Source organism: Varroa destructor, unplaced genomic scaffold (genome assembly GCF_002443255.2).
Source record: "Varroa destructor unplaced genomic scaffold, Vdes_3.0 BEIS01000005.1, whole genome shotgun sequence".
NCBI classification, from domain to species: Eukaryota; Metazoa; Arthropoda; class Arachnida; order Mesostigmata; family Varroidae; genus Varroa; species Varroa destructor.
In genome coordinates, this window is record NW_019211458.1 from 29,723,127 (window position 1) to 29,735,603 (window position 12,477).

The window sequence follows — 12,477 nt, forward strand, 5'->3', positions numbered from 1 at the left end:
TTTAAATACAATCTTTATCTTTTAGAGTTATCAGCCGGTGCTCTAACGCCTAAATGGTAAAGCAAAGGGTAACACGAAACGGAGGAGATCAGCCGAGCACGACAGCTAATCTTTTGGTATAGATCGTCAAATAAAGGGCGTTTAAAGCAATGCGAAAGGCCACAACAGTAGAACGACGTCGCGTTGTGTTATTTTTGTCGGCAGGTTGAAGGCCCAAGAAGAGAAATCCAAATATAGTATGTGTGCCTGTTTGCTACTTTAATTAGTCTACTACAGCATGTAGAATATAATCTAACGTAGGCAATTTAAGTCTATGGTCGCTCAATGCTTTTCGATTTATACCGTAGAGGCCAACGCTGTCTTTCAACGAGCCGTACGGACATTTCTGCGAGCTCGAACTGTTTGATTGATGCGTACCAATTCGTATTCTGTTTATCACGAAAATAATGGACTCAGAAAATGACAATACCTGCGACCTTGTCGATATCCACTCAAGCTCTGGTTTGCTACGAGTTATATTCTGCCAAATCTTAAATGCCGACAGCGGCAGTAGACAAAAAAGGCCAGTGGGAAACGGTTGCGAAATTCACAAATATACTGTCTAGAATCGATTTAATTAGCTATTTGGCCAGTGATTTCAATAGGTCCAAGATGAAATGTAACAACGGCCATTTGGTCGACGATGCTACAGTGGATAAAGCGTAGCTGTCTTAGAGTCTGCTAGGCCGACAAGGTCGCAATCGCTTGATATAATCCTAATGATCGAAAACTAAACTTGTGACAGAGTTGAAAATCAGCTGTACGCCGTTCCGTCTGACCGTTTAATGCTTAATATACGAAGACGAAAATCACTCTAATCTTCGCCGTGGTGACCTTACAGCCATGTCTGGTAGCCTAGCTTCGGTTCATTGCTGCGAATAGTTTTGCTTGTCTGTTTATGATGACAGAGTATTCTCGTTTACAAAACATGTCGCTATCTCGATTTGTCCCTTAGCAACGTATCTGAAAACTGCTCTCGAGTCAATAGCGGTTATATTACGTTCGCACAGGATTATTGATTGGTCTTATGCAAATCACCACTCTCACTTGAGAATATTACGTTTTTTTTTTTTATATGGAATCTGTTAAGAGTGAATCGAAACGTTAGGTTCGTGGAGCATTTTTCAAGCAACGACTTATAAGACACGTTCCTTAATCTCAACATACAACTTCACACGTGACAGGTTATTAAGAACGAGCCCAATTTGTGCACAAGTTATTGGTGCACAAATGCGCAAGTTTCTACCAAGATAGTACCGTTCCCTTCTCCTTTAAAACAACTAAAGTAACGTCCTGTAAATAAGCGCAAAAAAAGCTTTTCTAAAAATATGGACTCGGTATGAATAGACTAAAGGGACACTGAATCGCTGTAATAATAAAAAAAAAAAAAAAAAAAAAAAAATACAGTTTCATTGATGAGAAAAGGCCTCAAGATTTGGCGTTCGTCTGAGTTGGAAATAGGCAAATATTATATGATGCAGAGTTCGTACAGGCAAAAGATTTAAATATATTTACTTTCGATGCTGTTGTTTCCAGCGTCCAATTCGAAGGTGTATTCGTGTGCAGTACATAAAATTGATTGTTTCCATGTATGTGAGGGTTACATTCAAACTAGAGAATAGACTAGCATCAGTAAACATGAACTGGACGTCATTGGCATGATAATAAGGCCAACGGTGGACTCGTTAGTACTCTACTCGGAAAAATGTTCGTGACTCGTAGTATTCTGCAGGTGTAGCCTTTTCATATTTTTCATTAACGTAAACTAATATTACCGCGTCTTCAAACAGCGAAGGCCGGCCTGTTAGTAATTTTTCTTCTCATTCATATTTGTCAGTGCTTCATTCACTAAAAGAGCTATACAGCTTATCTATCCTGCAGTTGATCATCGGTCTTGAACAAAACACTAAACTATGAAACGATATCTATACGTAATCATATTTGTTTAGTAATCTGTTGCTTGCGGATCTAGATATTTCTCGCACTAGTCACTTTAATAAAACTGAGAGTTTTACTCGTATATTTATCTGCACGCATCGATGCCGCGATACCCGTTTTTTTCGCATGCAAAATAAGCTTCACAACATGCATAATATCTCCAATGTTTTCTAACTCTAAAAGCATAGAATCTAATACCGTCTTTTTTCCCACTCAAGCAAAACTTGGAAGTTGTTCTATTGAGCGACCGCAATCTGTAACTGACGGCTCGCTTGAATACAAAAAGCGGTCGACTGTCAGGAAATCGTTTCAGGTGTTGACTATGCGCCATCGTTGCGTTTGTACCCTAATATCAAATCAAGCGGCGCGATGTAGCGCAAGGTTAGATGAAGCTCCATAAATGCTCATTATATCCGTGATGCTGGTTAACTGTATAACAGGCATCTCTAGCTTAGAAGTACAGTTACGGACTTTGGATTACCCAATAAACGACAGGCAACTTTCGTAACGCCAATATTATGGAAGCTTGCGAAAAATAGAAGCTTTCAAATCGTTTGATACCGTACAAAATGGAGACGGTGTTTCAATCGAGATCTTTTTGTGACACGACTTGTAGTATTATTTGATATATTTCTGTTACATAAAACTCAGTATATAAGAGACATTTTTGGGAGATATATCAGAGGCTTTGCCTGAAAGATCTCATAGTAGGTGTTCCTATGGCCATTGTCGCCTTCGCTGTACCTGATGCATACAATTAGCGAAAGCATCATCGTTTCACTAATTCGCATTCAATCGTGCTATATTTAGGTCGTCTCTTAGATGAAGAGCTGCTTTACATATTGGCACTAAAAGGTTTAATCTTATTATTGACCTGTGAAGATAAGCTTACATCAAGTCGAACTTTGATAAACCAAGAAGCAGTATCCGAGCCAAAGCATTAGCCGTTGGTAGCATGTTCAGTAGATTTTACCGTGTTACAATTTTCAAATCAGTGTTTCAAAATCAGTGGTAACCAGCCGCATGGATTGGCCTCAAATTATATTTTATTCGTAAAAAAAAAATGCTTTACTATGACAATCGGTGACAATTACAATGTCGATGCGACAATATTAACGTACGCAACAGGTACTGTTAATTAACGCCGCATAGCTAAATACGTTAGCGTAGTTACTCTGACTGTAGTGACCCACAATACCCCAACCGAGGGTATAACCGAGGCTCGAAAAGCTCTGGAAGGCATTCCATTGTTTCGTACATTCACGCTCCACACCTCCCACGTCTTACTCTGAGCTCCCCCCGATCCGTTCCATTTGTACGCAAACATCGAATGCTGTCACTTTTATTCGCATTTCCCTTCTTATCCCTTAAATCCGCTTAGCTCAGATGACAACCGATAGTCTCCAGCCCTCAAATACCAAAGCTGTCTGTGATTGAGTGATTGGGGCTGGCTAGCCATTTTGTATCGGTTATGTTTGACACTACTGTCATTCATAAACTGGTGTTAATCATTGTAGAATTTTTCGATGGCAGGTGTGGCTCGGGCCTTTAATTTTGCCGATTCTAGTCACTGGAAGTATCTACTTAAAAAATCGTATAATTTAGCTATAAGATGATGTTCGTACCGTAATATTTTACTAGTATAGCTAAAGATAGCTTATGTTCATGCATTTTTTTTTTATTTTCCAGGTTGGAAATAGTCTATTAGCATCTGTGTTTCACATCAACGTACCGATTGTCTTTTCTGTAAAGGTGAAGATGCATTTAGACATAAGTTACTGTGGTGTAAGGGTAGATATCTATTTATTGCTAGCACTTTATCATATGATCGTAATGGACCCGATGCAAGAGTTTAAAGCGGTAAGGGCAGTGGTTTACGGTAGAATTATTAAGCTTGCTGGTTTCGTCGTCACAATTTTCATCGCCACAGACGTCTTTTAATTGTGTTGGTTTTTCTTCGTATAGATTAAACTTCCTTACTTTTTAACAATCAAATACATGCATCCTAGAGTGGCTTGTGGACTTCCTGTTTCAACTGGACAGCGTATGGTTCCGTGACGCTGATTGTGTCCATTCTGACGTTCCACTATTGCGTAAATTACAAAAAGAACGTGTTTGTCATATTTTTCGATAGATTTATTTGAAGAAAAAACGACGTTGAATGTCTTCACTGTGTTCGTTTTCAGTTGTAGCAAATAACCTGGCTTCAACACGATCTTGTATGCTTGCAGAAATCCGATACTTCGTAGTGGGCTTCGGGACCAACCCGTGGAGGCTTTGACAGACGAGAGGGGCAACTTCATGACGTTGTCACTCAGTTATTATACCAACTCGACGAACTATAGACAAACAAAGCTCTTGGACCGACTAGTCAGTTTATTATAAAGGATGACACAATATTGTCGCATTTCGACGAATAGCAATAAGCTTCGTGAGAAGCGTGTCTTAGCTAAATTCAGGTAACTCGTATCGCAAAGCGGTAGCCATTGAACCAATAACGTCAGCTATCTGAATTAGTAGTTATTTTCAGCAATCCGGGTGGTGGCATAGTGGGTAGCGTGTCTGTGCAACTAAGGAACACGTGACGATCTGAATTGGATGACAACCATGGGCACACATCAGCTTACGCTGCTAGCCAGCCAGCCAGCCAGCCATCCGATGAGACAGCTAGCTAACCGGATGTAAGACTCAAAACATTTTTTTCAATTACTCGTATCATTTGCATTGAAAATTAGCATAACGTAAACCAAAAATTAGACTTTGTATTATTTAGCATATTTCAATGAATGCAAAGAAAATAATCTCTATCTGCTATCTACGAAAAAGGAGATTGAACTTTCTATTCTAGAGGATAGCGTCCGAGATACGTTAATCAGTTAATATCTGCACGAAAATGTGACGAAAAATTCGTGACATTAATTAAACATTAATGAATCAGATCCGATATATATTAAAGGAAAGTAATCTATTTTCAAGTGAAAGCTATATCTAGGTTGCCTTAATAAAGGCGTAGTAAACGATTTAGGTGATAGTGCTACTCGTAGCTCTGCCTTGTTATCAGCACGACTGGATTGCGGATGCGTCTCTTATTATTAGTAAATCCTTTCATGATGGCCTGAATCTAGGGACTAGACAATCGGGAAAATCTTCTAGACGGGCTACAAGTAATATCTCGCACGAGGAATGATGTAGAAAGAACCAGAATTACCCGCCCAGCCTGTCTAGCATCGCCCTACTTTTTCGTTCCGAGAAATAATTCCCACACAGAGACACATGCTTATCGCGCGTGTCGAACATCGTTACCGTCGACTATCGTTTCGTCAAATGATCTGTACGAGATTTGCCGGTATCTGCAATCGTCTAGTTTGTCACAGGTACACGCTTGCGCAGCTGCTTTCTTTCTAGTCATCCATACTGTATCAGTTGTCAAATGTCACTAAGTTGCATATCCCGTAAGTACACGTTCTATCAGCGCAAGACGCTAAACATTGAACGTGAGCAGGGTAATGTTCCGGGCACTGCGCGCATAGTCCACCAGCAGACAATCAGCTGGCTCCCTCACTCACAGCCCTTTGCCGTAACCTGTTAGGATGTTCGGCTGTAGCCATGCGACAATCTTAAGCTGTCTTTTTTATATTAACTATGCTGTCTATACTAAAAAAAGAACATCCTAAGACAAACGGGAACTGAGATCAGTTACGGTGTAGTTGTTGAACGCGCGTGTGATTTCTCCCAGTGCCGCTCGTATATGCTAAGCGGTAGCGTTATAAAAAGTAAGTTTGTATAGCTCGCGAGTGTGTCTAAAGTTTCTACTTGATCACATTAACTCTTAGCGGTTCTCGTTGATTCTGTGAAATCGGACATTTTTTTTGTTGTCATTTAAGTACGTTTTTAGAGGATGTTGTCCTATAAATAAGAGCAGTAACTATTATAAACCTATAGAGGTTTTTTCAGATCTATTCGATGTTCCTCTTGCGCCAATTTGAATTAGATGATTAGTAAGTGGCATTTTATCATCCAGCGAATATGGACGTTGACCGTATCTATAGATATCGCATTTCCACTTATGTAGAATCTATGTTTGCTATAACTGTAGTTAATTGTATATCTTCTAATGTCGGAATCCTCTGAAGTGGAACTATGTTCGTTATCATTTCTATTGTTAGTTGATTTATTTAAGTAATTTTCACTACGACAGCGAACTAATCTTTAGAAAATCGTTTATTGCATATAGCATTGTTTCAGGCTTAACGTACAACTGACAATGTTGAAACTGAATCCAGTTCGTTTCTATAACCTCCTGAATATCAAACATCCGACCGCAACTCAGGTGTTAACTACAGCTGCTTTAATGGCGACGGGCGATGTTCTGTCGCAGAAGTTTGTCGAAAAGCGAGAGCATATTAATGTTCAGCGAACAGGAAGGTGAGTAATAAAAAGCGTTGCTTACCGTAGATCATTGATAATATATATATATATATAGTATAATAGTAACATAAACGGTGCTAAGTTATAGTTGTCACACTATTGGTTTATTTTTTTTTTCAGATTTTTCTTTGTCGGCTGCGTCTATGTAGGCCCGGTGCTGCGGACGTGGTATCCTCGTTTAGAACAGTTAATCTCTCATTCGGCAAAGATGCGGGCGCTCAAGATGGCCTCAATTGATCAATTGGTGTTTACCCCAGTCTTCTTGCCTGGTTTTCTTATCACGCTAAGCACATTTCAGGGGAAAAATATTGGTAGGTACCTACTCAATATAATAGATGCTTTTAGTTATTCTATGAAGTAAACACATTCTACGAATTTCGAAATCCATTGTTGGCAAACTCGTAACAAATTATATTATAAAACGATTGTTCTGTTTAGGGAAACGATAGCGACGCTGACCGTATGTATATTATACGGATATTATATGATAACGTATGTCGTCTTGCGAATGCACTGGAATAAGTGTTCATATCAGTGTTAATATACAATTTTGCATTTAGTAGAAGTTATAATACTTCACAAACATACTTCGCAAGTGGTGCTTTTTTAACAATCAAGTATAATCTTTTTCCCATCTTTATCATGTAAATTAAATTTACTCAATTGTTGATTTTACTTACAATTCTAATTATAAAATCTGGCCTTTGAGGACGTATTTTTCGTTAAACCGACGCCAACTTTACGCACACCTATACAACTTGTGATGTTTAGCAAATTGAATTTTTGGTCTCGAAACAAGCTCTTCTAGCAATTGTAGAAATAATATTTAGCCCAATGTAGTAATGAAAATTTCAAACGAAGCTAACAAGTGATGTTATCTTTAGATGGGATTTGTGAAACTGTAAGAACAGATACGGTACCCATCCTGCTAACTAATTGGATGATATGGCCCGCCGCACAGGTCATCAACTTCAACTTCGTTCCTCTTCAATTTCGGGTTCAATTCGCAAGCACTATAGCGCTATTTTGGAATATTTACCTCGCTTGGAAAGCCAACCAAGACCTTACGCCTATTTCGGGTGACTCGGCCGCGAAAGAACCTATTGAATCACAGTGATTTCTAGACATCAGATACTGTACGTTCTATAATTAGGTATTATTTAGTGAATGGGTACTTAAAACGGAAGTTCCGTTGCTACTTAGAACTATCTCGCTGTATTTTGTACGTAAGCGGACGAATGCCTGTGTTAATCGGAACGTGTAAAAGTTACGGCTTGTTCTTCTAACAGGAAAGATAGATGATCATTGTTATAAGTATCATGTGAAATATCTTCGTATGTAACTTTTAAGTATTAGCAGCAGCCTGTTACTATAGCCAATAGAAAAAAAAACACACAGAGAAGTCTGGTTGCCTGCCAAAAGCTGGTCATTTGCTACGCCATTTTCTCCTACCACTCACAGAATACGGTGTAAAAATGCAAGTCACAGTATTACCATAGATAGGGTAGAACTTCGTCTGTTGAACCCGAGAAATATTTTATGCAAGTGACGCTGTACAAAAGACATGTAAGACGCTAAATCCCTATCCGGACTTGTTTAGTGGTTCATAATTGTCCCTTCTCAGCCAACTGAATAAAAATGTGTATACCGAGCTAATTAAGCTGTTTCAATGTACTTTTCTGGCTAAATTAAATACAGCATTCTATCAAATTTGTAATAACATTATCTTCTCGTTTTTATTCAATGATGGAAGCGAATTAAAAATAACGAAATTTTAAACTGCGTTGAATATATATTAAGTAACTGCTAAAAAAATTCAGGAAGGCTAAAAAAGTTTAAGCTCTAATGAAAGCGAACACCGTATTCTTCTAAGCTGATTTTTTTTTCTTAATTTTACTGAAGCGTTCAAGCAAAGTGGTGCTTTATCATCCTGGCATAAATACTTACTACTTACTTACTTAGTGAAGATACGAAATATCTTCACTCACAAACATAAAATTTTATATTTTTGGCTATAGGCTAAACAGTCTGTGGTACAAATTGTCTAACCGATAACGTACTATAAACAGTCATGTAATTTGGACGAGTGGGTATTCGTACAATGATTCTCCATATCGTGACACTGTGAATTAGCCTCCTCTATCGCTTCGTGTATGAAATGGCTCTACATATTTATGATATGAGATTTAGGCACACCGAAATTCATGGCACCTGATGAGTTTTCGCGGCGATCGTCTACCATTCCTCAAGACCTCACTGTACAGGATTAGAACTTCTGTCAGAAATAGTCCCAATACCTCGCGGCTAAGATTTTTATCTTGTAAATTTATTAAATATTGTTTTATCGGAGGCACCTTTCTCGACAAAGGTCTGTTGCAGCGAATGAAAAATTTCAAGCTGCTGTAATATCACGAATGCTTTGTAGCATTCTCGAAAGAGACATCGAATCAGTTCCTCGCTGGCCTAGTTTGGCTTGATGCATACATTTCCTAGGTCCAAGTAGCCTCTCCACGTCATTCCAACGTAATGCGCTGGAACCTGTTTGCTCTCGTAATATAGATCCAAGTAGCCAAACTTCTTGGATGACTAGAAAGGGGCTACCTATTGGAGAAAATACTACGGTGATTAAAGGTGACGTTTCCTGCTGTTCAAGAGAGCCGAAAGAAGCATTTGGAAGCCCAGTCAGCTCACTTATCGTAATGGTGATAGTTTCAATCTGTCCGAATTAAGGGACAAAAATTGGCTTTTTAGGTTGAATTTTTCGCACTTTATTCATTTCACCTAAGTCTCTAGTTGCACAGGCTGAAACACGCTGAGAAGTCACCCGGGTGTGGGGAGTTACGAGATTAGAGAGTGAGCAACTTGTACCATGAGATTTCGTTTGCTTTTTTTCTACCTAGTGAACTACTTCGCGAACTTGAGTCAGGTGCGATTAAGAAGCAGATAACTCGCGGTCATTAAGCATTTACTACGCAACAATTTAAATTGATATTTTTTTGTCTCTTTGCCCATTTAGTAGACAACTTAGATATTTTCTTAAATTTTATAGCTAAGGCAATTTAAGAGCCCGTAAAGGGTGACGTTCCGGCGGTTGATGCTGGGGTCCAGGAAAGTTTGTCTTTTTCTAATTTTATCAAATATCGCATACAGAGTACTGCATTTCTACAGATTTCAGCTCAACTGCCGCCAGCATTATAGATATGCATACAGCAGCCTGCATGCAGCGTTAAGCGTAACTGTAATGATCACTTGACTACAACTGCCTTAGTCAGCGATTTGTCTATAATTCCAGTTTAAATTATTTGCTGGGCGTGAGTCAAACAAAATTGTTACCAGTATCATTCATATTGATCAGTTCTTCGGGGCTGTGGCCACTCCATCGGTCTTATTTTTTTCCTTGATCGTTAGTCCAACTTTTTCGTAGCCGACTGTCATTACTGACATCATAGTAAAATCACCAGCAATGTTGAATATGTCCACTATTTTATGTCGATCCAAGCCAGCCATCTGCTGAGCCATTCAATTCATAGATCTAGCTTAGAGTTCCAAGGCCTAATTTACTGCTCATGCAGCGACTTGCGACTCTTTTTATAATTAACTGTAGTCTGTTGCGTTTATATATCTTAGACGAAATTGGGAATTTCATAAAAGTTTTGAAGCATATATATATATATATATATATATATATATATATATATATATATATATATATATATGCAACGAAAAGTTAGCCTCTAAATTATATTTTCCAAAAATTGTTTTCAATAATACTAACGTAACATTTTACCAGCAACCGGTCGTGGTCTACTTTCGTGTCACTTAGGGTTCCAAGTCCAATTTCGTATCCTTTGCATAGATTTAGATTGAGGGATTGTCAGGTATATATATGTCGCAGATTTTAGCAAGGGTAAAATTGTTTGGAATAATGCATTTTCGTAGAACCACTTTGATTAACGGTTCAATTGCTATGAAATCGCTTTATGTGAATTACTTCATCCCTGTTATAAATACATTACTATATTATTCTATCACTAACAGCCATTAGAATAGGATAGATTGCAGAAGTATTTTTATATGTGTTGTGGTAGTACCGGAGTAAAACTTTTGCGAGTTTTCCACAGCTGACAATCGCAGGCAAGACGCATTGATTTACAAGATGACCACTGATATTGTAGTGTATCCCACTTTATATTAACTATAACTCGTAATAATAAAAATAATTTATCACTGCTTCTATTAATATGATATTAATAACTACCGTGCTATAAAAATCGAATGAACAAAATTTGGTACTAAGAAACGCCAAATTCAGAAATAGATTTTAGGTAGATTGCTTCTATCTTCTCTGGAACTACCTTGAGATAACGCTCTTCCATCCAGGCGTCTGTGAGGATGAATGCCTTAGTGGCTCGTCTTTCGAGCTCGTTTTCCCTCCTCGCGGAGATTAGAATAACCAGGTCGTGCGCAAGGGCAATATACTTAAGGCTCTCTGGGGGTTAGAGGTCTTCGAGACATCGTCGTATCTCAAGCTGCAGAGGCTTAGGCCTAGCACGAACTCTGAAGGACCTCGGCTGTTACCTCCACCCTTTCTTTCCCGGTGTCTAGTGTCATACCATCCAAGTACGACAAAATAATCCTCTGTAGACACGGCGGTATGGCCGTACTTTTCAGGGCTTTCATTTTTATTTCCCAATTCATTGATTTCAAGGCGTCCTTCGAAGCTAAATCATTTTACATGCCTTCAGGTTCAAAAAGCAGATATAACCCTGTTGTATCATCACGAGCTCCCTTTACAACTGCTTCTATTTACTGCTAGTCCTAAAAAGATACGTCCTGCGACAAGGTGCTTCCTGGGTATGTACTTTAAATAGCTGTGTTTAGGGTCTTACCTTGTCTGGTTAGTTAGCAGCTCTATTGCTATGCATTTTGAATTCAAAACATAAGCGTAAGCGTTTTTTACCTTTGACTATCGGTTAAACTTGAATTTTATTTAACCCTATATGTATTAGAAGCTGTACAAAATTCGCAAAGATGTCAAATTTTCCGGTCAATTCAGGCATATACTATATCATCTGCAACATGCTATGTGTAGACAACTGAAAATATACGCACTTTTAAAACTTAGCCTAACACACGGTATAAATAGTTTTCTGTTAATTTGGCCAATAAGGCCACAGCGCAATCTAATACGGTTCGATCTACCTGTGGCACACAGAAAAACAATTAACTTTATCAATGATTTCAAATTAAAGCAGTCTTTTAAAGTACAGATAGCTTTGAGGTTTGTGCACTGCCAGACGTCAGAGTATCGTACACTTCCTTAATATCACGAAAGAAAAAAACATGAATATATATGATGTATTTTATTTACTGTGTTAGTAAATTACTACTATAACTTTTTTTTTTTACTTCACACTTTTGATGTGATTACAATATTCATGTGTATGTGAAAGGTCTACCGCCCATGGAATAGCGGTGGCCTAGTGTTTGCTGCGGGTTCAAATCGGGGTTACGAAGTAATGAATCTATTTTATCAATGTATAGTAACCGTTATATTATTTTAGTTTATAATTTATATTATATATGTAAACATACTTTTAAGAAGACTAGCAGTGAAAAAATTAATCGTCGAAGCCCTATATTATAAATTAAAACAAGAAGACGCAGTGGCTTCTTCGTGACATACCTTATCCTTTCAATGAATAGTCTATTAAAAGTTATATTTGGAAGGAATAATTATACATGTTATATTATTCTAACGGTATCAGAATATCTCAGTACAGAGAGTTAGATAAATACTTCATGCCTGCTTACAAAACAACAATGAACTTACTTTTACTACTGTAAATGTATGTTTTAAAAACTCGACTGATACCAAGCGCTGCTTTCTTCTAATGCCTGAATGGAAATCGTGATTTCTTTACGTATGAATATATTTTGTTGCCAAAAAGATAATGGAAGATGCGTATCCATATGTAGTTAATGATCTACGCGAAGTAATTGTATACACCTATTGTCCTGCGTGTAGAGAAAATAGTTTGCTGAAAAAAAGATTTCTTTTATTAGCGCTCG

At 38.0% G+C, this 12,477-nt stretch overlaps 1 protein-coding gene across 3 annotated transcripts; it reads left to right on the forward strand.

The window, feature by feature from the left end:
* Positions 1-4,249: 4,249 nt before the first annotated feature.
* LOC111250875 (uncharacterized) lies at positions 4,250-8,130 on the forward strand. Of its 3 annotated transcripts, XM_022806789.2 has the most exons (5): positions 4,250-4,658; positions 5,103-5,351; positions 6,212-6,402; positions 6,526-6,716; positions 7,290-8,130. In XM_022806789.2, exons 3-5 carry the CDS (start codon positions 6,242-6,244, stop codon positions 7,520-7,522), a joined length of 585 nt encoding a protein of 194 aa, XP_022662524.1. In that variant the 5' UTR covers positions 4,250-4,658; positions 5,103-5,351; positions 6,212-6,241; the 3' UTR covers positions 7,523-8,130. The 3 variants fall into 3 exon arrangements, with proteins under 3 accessions (XP_022662524.1, XP_022662525.1, XP_022662523.1); XM_022806790.2 differs by lacking the exons at positions 4,250-4,658; positions 5,103-5,351 and adding an exon at positions 5,358-5,750 and having other exon boundaries at positions 7,367-8,130; XM_022806788.2 differs by lacking the exons at positions 4,250-4,658; positions 5,103-5,351 and adding an exon at positions 5,359-5,750.
* The last annotated feature ends 4,347 nt before the right edge of the window (positions 8,131-12,477 follow it).